Source organism: Protomyctophum parallelum, assembly GCF_964188405.1.
Source record: "Protomyctophum parallelum genome assembly, chromosome: 7".
NCBI classification, from domain to species: domain Eukaryota; kingdom Metazoa; phylum Chordata; class Actinopteri; order Myctophiformes; family Myctophidae; genus Protomyctophum; species Protomyctophum parallelum.
Genome location: NC_139705.1, coordinates 33694461 through 33711106, shown reverse-complemented (window position 1 = coordinate 33711106; position 16646 = coordinate 33694461). Strand labels below are relative to the sequence as shown.

The window sequence follows — 16646 nt, the reverse complement described above, 5'->3', positions numbered from 1 at the left end:
GGGGAATCCAAGATAACAGAAACTGCAGGCTTTCTAGTCCTGAAAAGTTGCAATGCGAAAATGGAAGCCATCGTTCTCACAATAATAAAAATCTAAACATTTTTGTGAAAAAATATTGTTTAAAAAAATCTGCTTAAAAAATTGTGCCATTTTATCATGATTATTAGTGAGGACCTATTATAGATAGGTTGAAAAGTGGTCCTTTAAGAACAAGCCACAAGCAATCCACCAGCCGACCAGTGGAGGGCAACCTATTTTTCAACAGGTTTGATGTTAATGGCCTCACTGTAGCCCTCCAGCCCATATCCCAGCACAACTCATGGTGCCCAACACTCCCCCCCCTCCCTCCCTCCTCCCCATCACCACCACACCATGTGGGACTGTCACTGACTGTGACCTCTGTTGGACAGAGTGAGCACCTTTAAGCCCTAACCACACCAACGGGTCAAGAAGGTTTTAGTGTTGTCCCTGCGGAGTGATATGTCTTGTTGCACATTGACCCATGTTCACCCTAGTGATTCAACGCATGGAATTCAATGGCCCAAACCACACCAAAGGGTCAAGACAGTTTTAGCGTTAACTCCTTGCAACCGTTTGGACCCAAGGAGTTGCATGGTGACCCTTTGGTGTGGTTAGGGCTTTAGTCACCTTCACACTCACCTTCCCTCCGAGAATGAACATAAAGCGTTATACTCTCCTTCCTGCCGACATAACACCGGCCTGTTGTCTTGGCAAAGACGAGGATAATGCATTAAAATAAACGGTTTAAAAAAGGGATTTAAATTGAAAATTGTTATTGGAGTACGTTTCTTTTCAGCTTATTGGTGGCTGCCTAAAAGAACCCTAAAATGGGTTCTCATTTGCGTAATTCGAAAGATCAAATAATTTAGTTGGGCAGACTCACCTTTACTCCTGCATAGAACAGCTCTACAAGAGTGCGCTCAAGGTGTTTGACAGGAATCCCCGCTCATATCATCATTGTAACATCCTCATATTTTTAGCTTTGATAATTTTAAAATTTAAAAAAGGGCGGGGTCATATACAAGACCCTACATGGTCTGTGCCCGCCCCCCCTGAGTGAATTAATTAAACGAAAGCCCGATAGGGGAATCAGTACCAGAGCAACAACTCGAGGAGACTGCGAAGTGCCGCACCGGCAAACAACATTCGGCCAAAATGTCCTCTCAGTACAGGGTTGTGTAGCATGGAATGGCCTTCCTCTGCGTATAAGGGACTGTGCTACATTTCCCTCTTTTAAATACAATCTGAAAAAATGGTTGCTTGAAAACCAAAGCCGCAACCATTTATGATTATTTTAGGTGTATTTCTTTTTTATGCTGTGTTCCCTATGTAATGTCATGTAAATGTATTCCACTGTTTTTCCGTTTTGTTTCCGGTGAGGACTGCGGGTGAAAATTTGCAACTGTGCTATATCCGGTGTATTAAGTCCATGTGACGTCCATTCATATGCATTGTCCTGTCCAAATAAACAAATAAAGTAATAAAGTAACACAGCGTAAAGGACTCCAGTTTACACGCCTGAACCCGAGTGTAGGAATGTGGCCTGCATCCACACAAACTGAACAAGGAGCGACAAACAAACCTACTCCGTCTGTCTACAATATGCACCATAAATATAATGGTGCCCACTGCCTAGTACTACCTACTGGGCGACTGAAAACGTGTGGATTCTAGTGCACATAAGTGCAACATACTTCATATCAATACTAAGACAAAGTCCAAACCTGTCTTTCTACCCAATGATGGAACAGAAACAAACTGATTTAACAGTGAATACAATTTTGACTTGAACGTAATTAGGATATCATACAGTGTTGCAACATTTCCTAACAGTGGAAAAGCCAGTGGAATGACACTCAACACAGTAAGTCATCTCAAACTGCTTTTTATTACATCTTAAATAACAGTACATTTTAATATAGTTTCTATCTTGCATCCAGCTTTCGGTTGTACACTGAGTGACTGACTTTAAAGTTAAATACAAAAGGTGAAAAGGGAAGAGCAGGGGTGCATGAGCTCTACAGTTATTTTATGGAGAAAGAGAAAAGGAAAAGGGGAATTTAATTATGTTTTTTATGTATTTTTATTTGTATTTGTTTTGCCAACTCCAGGCCTAACGCACTATTACAGCACATTGTTTTGTACAGAATGTCGCAGAGAAGAAACAGAATGGAAAAAAATGCCACTACTGCTAAAGAAAGAGCGTCTCTTATTTACGAGAAGGAAACAATATTCTGTCATTCAGATGCTGCAAGTTTTTTTTCTTCATTTTATTTATTTATTAAAGGATTGGAAAAAAACCTGTTTGTTATAAAATGCTTTTTTTTCCTTCATAAGTGGAATTTGTTTGCTACAGATGGAATGAAATTGTATTTGTTCCATTTGAGTTTGTGTATGCTTGTGTAAATGCATATGTGTGTATGCTTGCATGTACGTGTATACAATTCAAATGTTTATATTACATCTTAATTTGAGGAATCCCTCCCAAGTATGGACCAAGTATCAAGTAACCGTTTATGTAGCGGTGTTTGCTTCTCAAGTGCATAGCTTTGACATTTCAATTGAATCATGTATGCACAGAGTAGCCCAAGAAAGGAAAAATAGGGGGGAAAAGGAAACCCCGATATAAATACCATTGCAATCATATATTCAACAGGTCATTTTCTTAAAGAAAAACATCAAAAGGACTTAATTCCATATGCACCTTTAAGCAATTCTACAGCATGCGATTCTAAGAGTTAACCGACCGATGGCAGACAACCAAAAAATCATTTTTAACTTAAATGTTTTTTCAATATCATTATTTTCAAACATTGATTTATACAACATGTCATTCACAGAGTAGTTAACTGCATTTCCAAGCACAGAATAATGGGCACCTCTGTTGAAAACAGAGACCTCCGGAATGAAACCTGGGGCATAAAGTGGAGGTACTCCCTACCAAAAACAAACAAAAAAGAAGTGTGAATTTTTCACATCAACGCTCCTAACCATTGTCAACAGAGAAGAAATAAAATAAAAAATAAAAAAGGAAAGAAGACAATGAAATAAATTATGACCTGATGGGTTAATCTTCATTTAATTATTCTAAATCGTCATCAGACCAAAACATTTTATAAAATAAAAAAATAAAAAGGTGAAAGAATGATTAAAATGTCTTGTTTTTCAATTTAAAAACTAGCATTCGTTATCATAAACAGCATGTGCTTGGTTAGTTAACTTCTTTAAACATTACTCTATATATGCAAAGTTAATTTTTTGTGCAAACAACGATTTGTGGACTAGAGGGGGGGGGGGGGGGGGGGGGAATGTGGCTGGGGGGGGGGCGGGAACAAAACAAAACAACCCAGAAATTAAATATACATAAGGGCCTGACCCCCAAATGTGGCTCAAGGACTCCCTGGTGAAGCTCAAAATTCTCTCCTCTTTTTTAGTCTCCAGTGGATAAAGCTGAATTTGAGGAAAACAAAACACAACTTGCCTTCTTTTTAATTTGTTAATCTACCAACAGAATCTTAAAAACAAACAAAAAAGAAGTGTGGTAAAGACTACGAGATATACAACAAAAGCTTTCCATCCCAATTTTTTAAATGCGACTTCACTGATCTAGTTCTCTGAGAAAAATAAATAAAAATTAAATACAAAAATAAAACATGTGGGCAAAAATCTATTGGGTTAGATCACCGACGTGTAAAAATAACCTTCGCTCAAAACAGAGTACTTAACACACACCGTCTGTGAACGCCGCGCGTCAAAACAGCCGCCTCCATTATTTTCAATGAACCTATCCCACACCAGCGGCGTCAGACGCGCGCTGGCGTGGGCTCACGCCTCGCCCGACGCTCAGATACGCCACTGTTCTATCTTCCAGGCGTTGCCGCGCGGCAACGCTTGTGCCGCGTCGCTGCGCACCCGCTTCACAGACGGTGTGTGTTGGGCTTGACACATTTGCATGGCGGTGTTGACAGAGGTGGGGCTGAGAGGACAGGAGTGAGTGTTCATATTTTATTTACTATGATACCAGACGATGGTCCCAGGAGGAATGCTCTGTTCCATGTTCAAACCCACTGGATTCCTCTTTTTTTAAACTGAGTGAGTATAGAGTAGACAATTGTGCTCTTTTAAATGACAAGGAGAGAAAAGAGAATATTTTGCCAGTGGCAGGTTGTTTTTCTTCAGGGGTGTGGGGGTTGGAGTCAGTATCGTGGGTGTTTTGAGGAGATTGGATATGCAATAAAAATCGAACGTTGTGATGTTGGAATGGTCTTCCAAGTCTGAACGCCACCTGGGGAAAAAATAAAAAATAAATTGGTAGAATATCTCTAAAACATAAATTACCAGGAGAAGTCGTATTCAAGCAGGTGTTGCAAAAATCTAAGTAATGAGAAATGAAGATTCTATTCCCTGCAGCGGAGAAAAGGGTAAAGGCCAGTTCATGTGTTGTCAAAACATCTGTGTCACCATGCCATACTAGGACAAAAGCTGTATTTTCAACTGGAAAGAGCGTTGATAGGCTTTGAAATTTGTTGAAAATATGTTGTAGATGTTCTACAAAGTATACATTAGCCTAAAGAAACCTTGAAAGATTACACTGGTTCAATGAAAACAAGTGTCCATGCTGTTGCACCCTTTCATCCCCCAGATGGCAGCACAAGCAAGAACACAGGCTGGGCTCCATTTAGTGCACCTTGTCCTCGAGAACTCATTGTTATGGATCATGAGCTCATCTAAGAAAGGCTGGCCAAAATACAGTATATATCAAGTTCACCACTGTGTTACATATCGTCGCTGTTGGGCCTTTATATCTCCATATTTAAATTAATACTCTGCAAGAGTGTCAAAAGAGTCAAAATAGACTATCTACAAGCTCACAAGCTAGCTTTTGAAAAATGTGGAAAGCCACAGTTAAAGTGGTTAAATATGTCTTGAGAGCTTGTGACTAAATAATAACTATACATTGGAGCCATTGAGCACCTTTCGTCCCCACAAGTCTTACTTTGCATTTTCAACATTAGCAGTTTTCTGCAGCCTACATTGTGAAATCCTTATTGTTAATTTAACTCTGAAAAGTGTACTCTATAGTGTACAACTGTACACATCATGATGGGTCCACTTGGTTCCATTTGTACACTAAGACTTTTACTGTGTATGAATTCATAAATTACAGACTAAATGAAAACTACACCTGGGCTCAATATGATAATGAAATGCAATCTTTGAGTTTTACACTACCCAGTTTGTTCCACGTTCCGGGCGGTTTAAGGCCCGCCCTTCTACATCTGATAATTCACACAAGTGCACATTGTTTCCGTATCCACTCTAGAGTCTAGATCGGATCAGCAGCCTGCAAAGCAACTCCATCCCAACCCAGTCTACCATTATAAATAAACACTCAAACCCACAGGCTGGTGAAAATAGTAACTAGTAAATATAGTAAATATATTTTTTTATATTACTCATCATTAGAGAGATGACATCCGCACACCCGGTTTAATTTTACAGCAGGTGCGTATAGGTCCTGGCAGAGCAGCAAACGTTTTAGAGAAGAGGAGAGACCCGCACACCGCCATTTTTACTCAAAATGTAAAAGTAACTAGTTACTTTACTGGTAAAAAGTAATATTACTGAAAGTAACTAGATACTTAAGTTACTCGACAACACTGAGACTAATGCACCAAAATGTCTCTCTTGGTTTCTTTCCCCCTTAATATCTGTTATTCAGAAGTCTGATTTAAGCATATAAAAAAATAAATCATGGAACTTGTGGTTAATTAAGGGAGTTTGAAAAATGTTGGTGATACTGAGAGATTGAACATGGTTTCTGTGGGTGAAAAGTTTGCATGAGGAATGCAGAGAGTGGTGCTTACCTTCAGACTAGTTCCAGACCTTGAGGAAGCTGTCCCAGGACCCTGTTGCCACAGCCATGCCGTCTTCAGTTGTACCAATGCAGCTACAACGGTTGTCATGCCCAGCCAGGACACCTGCAGAGAGAGAGAGAGAGAGAGAGATAGAGTGAGAGAGCTGTCAGATGCATCTGGGCCACGACCCGTGCTCATAACACATTTAAAAACAGTTGCCGTCATCAGCCATGATGGTGAGATAATCTCGGGGGAAATTCAGTGTACTCAACGATCATCAGTTTGGATGATGAGGAAAAAAGATGTGGCGATATACCCATGTTTACTGAAATAATTATATATATATGGATTTTGTGTGACATTACTTTTGGAGCACAGCAGTGATTAGCTGGTAGACAGACGAACGGAGGCGAAAACATAGTCTCCGCCATGCTATCGCCTGACGCCTGTCGGAAACAATTAGGCTTATCCATACAGCCTTATCCATACAGCCTTATCCATACAGCCTAAATAGGCCTGTTCAGAATCAAGTCAACTCTGCATATACCTAGAAGTACCACGATGCAGAACACCTCAAATAGGACGAAAATGACAGGAATGTTGTCACATCACAGCAACTGTCGTCTTATGTTTCAACTTTTTTTTGTACCTTTTTCAGTTCAGCTAAATGGATTATAGGATGAATGAATGAATTCATGACATAGCGGTGAAAGAAAGATTTTACATGCAGTAAAATCATTTTCAGTTGAGTTTTACAGCGTACATTTCAGTGTTAGTTTCTTTCTTTAGTTTTTCTTTTAGTATCAGTTCAGTCAGATAACTCACAAATAGATTTAACCAATATTTATTATAGAATCAGAATACAAGTGTGCATATAATATATTATCTTGGCGTTCGGCTCTGCTGCAATTTTCTCCCTGCTCGGCACAACTAAACACCATCATTAAACATAAAGGGAGATAGATATACAATAACAATCCCCCATGGGGAACAGAAATAACAGAGCCCACTGGTGGTGCTGGGGTGGCGGTGGGAGCAAACAGTGCATAACAACAACCAGGAACCATATGCAGAGGAAGGCAGGAAGAATGCATGCAGTCTAGGGCCAAATTCCAATACCCAAAATCTCGGCTACTCGCTCACTCACACTCGGTCACTCCAGCATGGCAAATTATGGTGAAATTGGTGAGCTGGTGAAATATGTTACTTATCTTGTGGACTTCACACAACTTACATGGAGGTCTTTAAATACGTGGCCTGAATACCGCTGGATTGAACTCTGTTAATAAACAAACTGCAACGATTACATTCGGCACTGACGTTATGCGACCTCCATGCTGGAGTGAGCGAGTGCGAGTGAGCGGATTTTGGGTATTGGAATTTGGCTTAGGTGAGCTTAAATACCCGGCCTCATTGGTCAGCTGACTGCCACATCAGCGTATGACGTGTGGGTCTTGCAAACACTGTATACACCCACGTAGAAATGCAGCACATAAACCCCTCGAATATATTAATGTCCCTTGAGCTCGAGTATACAGCACCTGACTGAACTAACTCCGGAAGCTACATATGATGACATTTCTCTTTCGGTTTAAGTTAAACGCCAATAACCCTGGTCGGTAAGTTGGATCAGATACATCTGCAGATAATCGGATAATCTGGAAGCAGCCTGCCCTAGATGCGTCTCTCATCTGATTCACAACATACTATGCGGTCGATAGCTGTAAAGTATTCATGTTTTGAACGCAGGGGGCGCTTCCGCTCTTATTACAGGTGAGGCTGAGGGTAGAGGAGGCTGCAGCACTCCTTCTACTGCACCCATTCTGCTGTGGGTAGAGGAGGCTGCAGCAGTCCTTCTACTGCACCCATTCTGCTGTGGGTAGAGGAGGCTGCAGCAGTCCTTCTACTGCACCCATTCTGCTCTCATAGTTATAAAATATAGGCCCTTTCTGGGGTGCATACTTAGTTTAGACTAGTCATTGGTTAGACATGAGGTTGGTGAGGCGTGCGTTAAGACGACCGGATTAAGGTTGGTGAGGGGTGCGTTAAAACGACCGGATTAAGGTTGGTGAGGTGTGCGTTAAGGGTTGGGAGAGGGTTAAGGTTAGGTTCAGGTGTGCTGCCCCGTGGGAGGTTAGGGTAACCGTTAGGGTGAGGGTTTGAGATAGGTTGTAGGACTAATGACTGGTCTAACCAATGTCACTCTAAACTAAGAGAGAACAGGGTTTTCAGCAGGAGGCCTGGGATCGCTGACTGTACTGCTTTCTAGCAAGAAGAAGAAAAAAAACCTTCCTGCATACTGGCAATACAGCATGCCAAAAGTCAAAATACTGCATTCTAAAAGCCTGCTCCTTTACTGCACATCTAGACCAGGAGTTCCCAAACCTGTCCAATGCCAACGATGCCCAAATAGCCATAAAGCTTCCTCCCATATTTAGAAATAAAAACAATGGATGATCTACACACACAATGCATTCGAGCTTGCAGATCAACACATGGGCACTGAGTTGAAAGTGTTTAAACTGGCACAACAATCTCTTCATGTGTGTGTGTGCGCGCGCGTGTGTGTGTGTTATAATTGGCCTATTGGATAATGGGTGTGTGTGCATAGTACTGATATATAAAATCAGTGGTCTTCCCAAATGGTGTGGTCTTGAGCACCATCTGCTCAAGACCAAAGGTTTGTTCAAATATTACTTCCACTTCTAGATCTATTTGTACAGCTCCATAAATATTTTACATGACCAAGCTTAACCAAGTGCTTCTCGGTGCTCCACACCACACTTCACTCTCTGGTCCTCACTAAACCTTCACTAAATTCCCCTGGTCCCCAACTAAACCTTCATTAAATTCCCCTGGTACTCACTAAACCTTCATTAAATTCCCCTGGTCCTCACAAAACCTCCATGACTCCACAGTTCATGGGGCCCGTGGGCTTGAAACACAATTACCAGATGTAAGCCAAGTCCTACGATGAAGAGTGTTCTGAAAACGTGTCCACCATCCCCCTTCGACCGTGTGGCTCACCTGCACGTTCGCCCTTGAGGACATCCCAGATATTGGCGTTGAAGTCGTCGTAGCCGGCCAACAGCAGGCGGCCGCTCTTGGAGAACGAGATCGAGGTGAGGCCGGCGACGATGGCGCTATCAGAATAGACCATCATTTCCTGGTCGGCACGCAGGTCCCACAGCCGGCAGGTGGCGTCGTCCGAGCCTGAGCAAAAAGCGTTGCCGTTGGGGAACATCTGGAGAAGAGAGGTTGGGAGAATTTAATCCGGATCAGAGGTGTAATGGTGATATTTTTTCCGGTGGTACAGCATTTTAATGGCGTTATGAGCGGGCGCGCATGTGTGCACAGAACGGCTGATAGCCTAGTAGTGTATGAGAGTTTTAGACACACACTAGGCCCTAGTAAAAATCACTAGAAGTGAAAGCCCTAATGACTAGGGCTTTCACTTCTAGTGATTTTTACTAGTTGACAAGTTGTTTAACTACCTATTATATATAAAAAATAACCCCGACTCCCCTGTCCAGTGTTGCGTCGTTGTTGTTACTGCCCAACGCCCATTCAGTATAACGACCCTCGGCCATAGAAATGTTAATGCATTGCTAATGTATGGCTGACGCACCGCCAGCGTCAGCCCCGCGCCTGGGGGGGGGGTTACAACAACAACAACCACGACTAGCAACGCGGCACCTACAAAGAAAGCCACTGCAAGACTGTAACGTGAGGAGTAGCCTACATGAAATTTGGCTTCACGTTTACTGGGGATACATCTAATCCGATTCCACTGTGCATCGTTTGTGGAGACAAGCTTGCAAACAGTGCTATGGTTCCCAGTAAGCTGAAGCAGCGTCCCTTGAAACCAACCATGATCAACTCGCTACAAAGGACAAATACTTTTTCGTGAGTTTGAAAGTTACAAAGGAGAAAGACACAGCGAAGCAGGCAAGTGACTTGATACGCACTGCAGTAACACCGTGACCGAGGTTTATGTAAAAGACTTGGAATTTAAAAAAAATCACAGAGCTCATGACAAAGTGACAAAATCACACCCGTGTGAACTTAGTGGTGCAACTCCCCTCTCCGCCCCCCCCCTCCCCTCCTCTCTCTCTCTCTCTCTCTCTCTCTCTCATTAGCAGGCAACAGTACAGCACTATATCTCTCTCTGTTTCTGGCACAACAGCGCCACAACAGCGCCCCTACTGGTACTAATAGTCATACTCGTGCTCATTAACGACACATAGGTGAACAACATGGACATTGCTGTTCCTTGGCGTGGTTTCACCACTCAAAAAATAAGAATATGCTTACAAGCATGGAGAACCTGCACATATTTCGGACCAAAGTGGCCCTCTGGTGGCAGGCTGTGGACAAGGGCATCTGGGCAAGCTTGACAAGTTGACACCCATGCAATGGTGATTTCAGAGTGATTTGTGTGGGGTCATTTCAGAGTATTTGAAAACTCACAGAAATTAAGTGCTTAAGTTTAAGACCATTGTATTGTGGGCTTGTGGCCAAAGATTTTTGTATTTGTCTTTACAAATGTTTTTGAATGGTGCAACCACTCCAAGGAACAGCAATGTCCGTGTTCACCTATGTACCTATGGGTTGGTTAATGAGCACCAGTATATGACTGAGTACCAGTAGGGGCACTGTTGTGCCAGAAACAGAGAGAGGGATAGTGCTGCACTGTTGCCTGCTAATGAGGGAGAGAGAGAGAGAGGTGGGGGGCACAACCAGCACAAGTTTCTTTGTCAAGAAACTTGTGCTGTGAATGACATTGTAATACGGTATGTACGGGTCTATACACATGGCGAGTGGATGCTAGTGACAAAAAGGTGTAAAGGAGACTTACTCCAATGGCGTTGATGTCCGACTCGTGGCCGTTGAAGGTCTGTTTGCAAGCTCCTTCTCTGGCGTCCCACAGCTTGCAGCTCATGTCGCACGATGCCGACACAAAGCTATTGTTGTCGGTCCCTATGGCCAGGCTCATGCAGTCACCCATGTGGCCGGCAAATGTGGTCACCTGAAGGCCGGTCTCAATGTCCCACATAGCACTGCAGCGGGGGGGGGGGGGGGGGGGGGTGATATGGTTGAATGGTAGTAACTAACAGATGTTACCAGGGGGTCATCCCTATGTGTACAATTTTGAGCCATTTGTATTTCATTTGCGTACCGGTATTTACTTCCTGTACTTTTACTACTACAGTACCTCCACTACATCTCAGAGGCAAATGTTGTACTTTTACTGCACTAGGTTTATTTGAAAATGTACTAGTTACCTTGTAGATTTTCATTATTTTGACAAAACATACATTAACCACTTTAACCCACATTTCGGCCATTTGAAAATAGCCGATCTACAAGCTCACAATGTGTCGCTATGCAACGCATTGTGATCTTGTAGATCTGCCATTTGAAATAAATGTCGAAATGGGACATTCTGCATAATGAGTACTTTTGGTACTTGAAGGGTATTTTGATGAATACCTTTTGTTTTGAATTACGGACTTTTACTTATTTCTATATTGCAGTATTGATACTTTTACATAAGTAAAGAAATGTAGTTCTTTAACTAAATGATGGAGTTGGTAACCAAATGGAGCCTTGTAGATCTTTAGCTCTTGAGAGTGCAATATGAAGCCAAATGGACCGGCATGGGTCCATTTGGTTTAATTTTAAATGTCATCAAATGGTGCTCCGTGGCTCGAATGCCAAATAAATAATGGGCCTTGATATGAAAAGGGTTGAAAACCACTGCATTACAATGTAGTAATGTACGTATGTGTGGCACCAAGAGACTGCAGGCTCACAGTTTCTGACTGGTTATCTGAGTGATTATGTTTACTTTGTTTTGTAGGTTAATGTAATGGGTATTGTAATTTTGTTGTAGAATATTACTTGGATTGGTTTATTTTTCAACTGAATGTTACGGTATTCTTAGTAATTGCAATTGTGCCAACACACTGCATCATTGTACAACCAGCAGATGTATTGCTTACAATGTGATTGTGATTGTGATTGTCAAAAAAAGAAAATGAAAGGAAGACTAACTACAAGAAAATGGCTCTTCTTGGTCGCTGTGGTTACTGTACAAAATACAACAGAAGGAATGCTTTTCTCTTTGAGAAAAGCCATAACAGATAAGTGCATTTTTGGCTACGCTCAATAAAGTTTAATATGGATTCCATCTTTATAATGGGTGGTTTCTGACTAATACGATAACCACTAATTGCTACAGGTTGCATTCAAATGTGTCCTAAATTATTATTTTGTATTTCTTTGGGAACAAACTGTAGGAATTCACACACAAACAAAAAAGGTAGAAATGTGAAGTGCCAGCAGCAGCATCCCTCAGCAGTGTGGGTGCAGTGCTTTCTACTCACCAGCTGGTGTCTCCAGAGCTAGTGAGAATTTTTTGGTCATCAAGAAAGCGACAGCAGGACAGGTAACCTGATGGTAATGAGTTGAAGACAGGTCACTTAACCCATTCTGACCTGAGATCATATTCTAAAAATGTCTTCTACATCCTGACAGTTTTATTCTGACCTGAGATCAGATTCTAAAAATGTCTTCTATGTCAGTCGCTCTTCGATTTTTCTAAAATAGCAGACCTACAAGCTCGTAGCGCGCCACTTGGTGGCGCACTATGAGCTTGTAGATCTGCTATATTTCAATAGCTAAAGCATGACATGATGCTAACCCAAAATGGGTCAATGGGTAGTTTCGCGTAGCCAGACAACTATTCCACAATCTCCGAATGCTATATAGAGGCTGGAACTACACCTCCCGAAATCCAAGTAAGGAAGCTGTCATTTCCGTTCATGAAAATATATTTTAAAATATCTTTACATTTATTTGTTTTATTTCCTTTTCTGCTAAGCAGAATTTATATTCTGATAAATGTGCGTGACTGTAAAGACGAAACGGAAGTGGGGAGGAGGCTCCACTTCCGCTTTATATTTTACTCATGATAGCTTTTCCATTGCTCCAGACTGTATGACGGGAGCATTTTGAAATTGCGAGAGGCAACAGTCTGGCATCGCAAGACTAGGCTACTCAAAGGGGCTATATGCAGACAGAATAACTCTTCCCTGTTAGGGTACAATTTCCAATTTAGTAGAACAACACAATGTAATACATCAGGTACATAGAAATAAGAACCTAATATCTGTCTAATAACAGTAGATTATCTGTACAGTGAAGCTATGAGTATACATTATAGTTATATGTCTACATAAAATGCTATCTAAATTGCATAAGTTTAGTCTTTGCATACACGCCTGTAAGGTCGTCGAGGCTAGTGCAAGACTGCTACGCAGCTACAGCCAAGTGCTACGGGTTAAGATGAGAGTCTGAAGAGGTGAGTTTTCAGACTACAAAAGCACATCTTGGTACATCTTAGCTGGGCCCGCCCCGCTCACCTCCATGTCCCTCCAACTCGCGGGTGACACGCACGCTGCCCGCCGTCTTCAGGTTGTAGATGGAGCAGAGGTTGTCCAGCCCTCCGCAAGCCACGAAGTTGCCGGAGGGTGAGTAGGCGCACGTCATTACCCAGGATGATTTGAGGGGGATGGCATGCATCTGGAGGAATGGAATATTATTTAAATATGGTACAAATCCTAAATCCTTCAATTCAACTAGTGTGTGTTTTTGACAGCGGTATTTATGTGCATCGCTGCGTAAAATGCAATATTTGGGGCTTGATTAGAGCTTACTTTGACTTAGTTAATAAACGACGATAGCTTAGCATCCCGGACATCTGACTGTGTAACACAGTGCAGAAAACTAGCGGATGTTGTGATCAGCTGACCGGAAATTACCTCACCAGATTCCCTCTATTCGGTCAAAATCGGCATAATGGTGAAGTTACCGCCACCATCAGGACTCAGTGTCTAATACTATAGGATTACCTCGTTAGAATGAGATATAGTGTGTATGTCACAGCTTTTTCTATTGGCATTAAAATTATGAATTAAACATATGAATAGTGCAGGTAGAAGGCACAATCCACTGTTAATTAGGGTGGCCATAAGAGGGTTAATGGTGTCGTAATGGCCCATTTTATACTTTGTTGCATTCTGAAAATGGCTGATCTACAACAATCAATGACCACAACAATTATCTAATAATCTGAAAATATGTTATTCCAGGCCCCCCCGAGAAGCAAAGATAAGAGTTAAAAAATGTTTGCTGTTGAAAGCATATATTCAATGATTTGCGCCACATTTTCACGATTTTCACATCTACAAGTGCTATGCGCTTCAACAGCTAAAGTTTAAAACAATGGTTAAAAGCTAAAGCGACAGATGCGTTCCCACCCTGAATGGGTTAACCCACCTCCCCCCTTTCACACTTTCAGAATGATAGCCGTTCCTACCTTGTTTGTGGTGTAGGTGTCCCAAATAATGAGTTTGCCATCCTGGGAGGCACTAACCATAAGCCTGAATGAGACAAAAAACAACAACAACGATTAAAGTTTTCCTTCAAACAGCCGCCTATCCCACCATCAGTCCAAAATGACGCACAAGCACAACCCTGTATCCTCAAGAGCTGCCACGTCAATGTTCGCCAGGCATCTACCTGCCCACACATAGGTTTATGATATGCATTTACAGAGGTGCACAGGTGCATTTCTTTACTTAACTCGCCCTGTCTACTGTAATAGACAGAATATACTATTAAAAGGAGTGTTGCTTATTAAATATCTTAGTGTTAGTTAAACTGATTAACCACTGAAGTGCCATTTAAAAAATAGCCAATCTACAAGTTCACAAGGCGTTGTGTTGTAGATTTTAGAAATGAATTGAAAATGTTTTGCCAAAAATGACATGCCCAAAATAGGGATGCCAGGTCCAAAGTGCAGCACCACCAAAACACCCGAGTAGACCACCGACAGTACCCACTAGTGTTGAGTCCAGTGTAAATTTAACTGGAAGAAATGTCGTGACGACAGCGAGGACAGTTTTTGGTACAGATGCAGGCCTCAGTTGCACCATGTTATTGTTGCATTTTATAGAGAGCTCCCAGGTGCCCGTCAGTCAGTGTGGCTGCCTGGGCGAATCAAACGGGAGTAACCACAGCGACGGACGGGTCCCCCAACATACAGAGGAGCAGGAGGAACAGGAGAACAGCACACATGGGGTGTGGTGGCTCCCATCGGAGAGCCTATTGGGAGGCATGCACATCTTAACTACCAAGACGGAGCACAGCACACTCGCTGCACCGCGCCACACCAGAGAATTAAAGCCTGGGACAAAAAGGCACAATTCGCATCTAAAAAAAAGGAGCAGTGCTGTGCTGAAAACGGCGAGACATTCTGCAAATTGGTCATTCCAGTTTGTGCTTCGTGCCATTTTCAAAGGCCACCCCATGGGATGCAGTCAAGTTAGGAACAGGAAATATAATATGCCTTTAGATTTTGTGATGAGAGAGCAAATGCATCACAGCCGTTGTGCAGGAGCTCAGTCCGAAGTTAAAGGCTCTGGAAATGCTCGACAGGCCAATGATGGTGAGAGGAGCAGTCTGGTGAGCACCAGTAGTCCTACTCCTAAGAGGACAACTGTCACTCATCGCGTTTAGAAAAAGACAATTTGTTACAATGTGGCATATGGGTAAAAAAAAAACAACAATCAACTGATTTAGTGATTTTGCTGCAATGGGCCTGACCTTTGTCCTAAATTCGAGCCCCATCAGTTGACCCCGGGAAAAAAGGGATTTGTTTGCCAAAGTTTTCCCTTGAACCACTGTCACGCTCCACTCTTTTTCTGCCCGAGTAAGATGCTTAGCGGAGATTGCAACGCATTATCTGACTTTCCAAACACACTCCAATATCGTTGAAGAAGAATTAATTAGCTCTCACCTTGCTAGATTAGCACAGCGATGGGGCTACATTTACTGATTGGAAAAATATTTCTTAGAACCGCTGAATATAGTCTTTGACACTTTCAAAGTTACTAAAAGACTTGTGAACAAAGATTTAAGGGAGTAAAAACAAACATTATCTGCCAATATGAAGTATGTTAGCAGCTTTAAACGCTTATAAGGTCAGGTTTTAGTCTTTAGCTTTGAGCTAAGCTAGCGTCTACACAGGAAACCCCTAGCATTTTATTAAAGAAAAAAGAAAGAGGTCAACTGTTGATGCATGTTAAAGTCCATCGAGTACAGTAGGTGGTAGTTAATGGTATCAGCATTGGTCAGACAGCTATGTGATGGCTATCTTTTGCCAGTAGGATAGGTTTAATCTATGCAAATTCAAGGCGAGTCACTAGGGTACTAAAAATAGTAGTGAGGACATAGGGGGCCGATACATCACTGTTCTTTCTGCCCTGCATTCTGAGTGGCTGGCTGCACCACGGCAGGTGGATCAATAAAGACCTAAAGATGAACTCTAGCATCTCTCATCATCATCATCTCACATTTGGCAAAAATAGACGCGTTGTGAGCTTGTAGATCGGCTTTCTTTTTTGGCAAAGGCGTTTGGTGTAGGTCTGTAGGAGGAAAAAAAAAACCTCTGAGCAGTGCAACTATACTTGTATTGGCATAGTTACTGTACTGTACTATATAGTCTGTACTGTACCGTACGGTATTCTGTACTGTGTACTGTTCTCTCTGTACGGTTTTATACAGTACGATTGTAATAGCTATATAGTGCACAGTGTGAAGCTCAACAGTGCCACTTGAAGGTAGGTCACCCAGCGATATTGCAGCTGTTGATACTCCAAACAGACATGCATAGGGACACACGCAGCCAGTCATTGGAGA

The 16646-nt window shown here is 42.2% G+C and overlaps 1 protein-coding gene across 1 annotated transcript in view; it reads right to left on the bottom strand.

Moving 5' to 3' along the window:
* Positions 1-1890: 1890 nt before the first annotated feature.
* Positions 1891-16646, bottom strand: part of LOC310861897 (guanine nucleotide-binding protein G(I)/G(S)/G(T) subunit beta-1-like) — a 48160-nt gene continuing 33404 nt past the window's right edge. The window contains exons 5-11 of the mRNA XM_083769615.1: positions 14263-14326; positions 13307-13466; positions 12269-12335; positions 10738-10939; positions 8907-9123; positions 5889-6002; positions 1891-4306 (exon numbers count right to left, since the gene is read on the bottom strand). Of these exons, the coding sequence (XP_083625741.1) occupies positions 5896-6002; positions 8907-9123; positions 10738-10939; positions 12269-12335; positions 13307-13466; positions 14263-14326 (817 nt within the window). The 3' untranslated portion in view covers positions 1891-4306; positions 5889-5895. The remainder of the gene's footprint in view (positions 4307-5888; positions 6003-8906; positions 9124-10737; positions 10940-12268; positions 12336-13306; positions 13467-14262; positions 14327-16646) is intronic.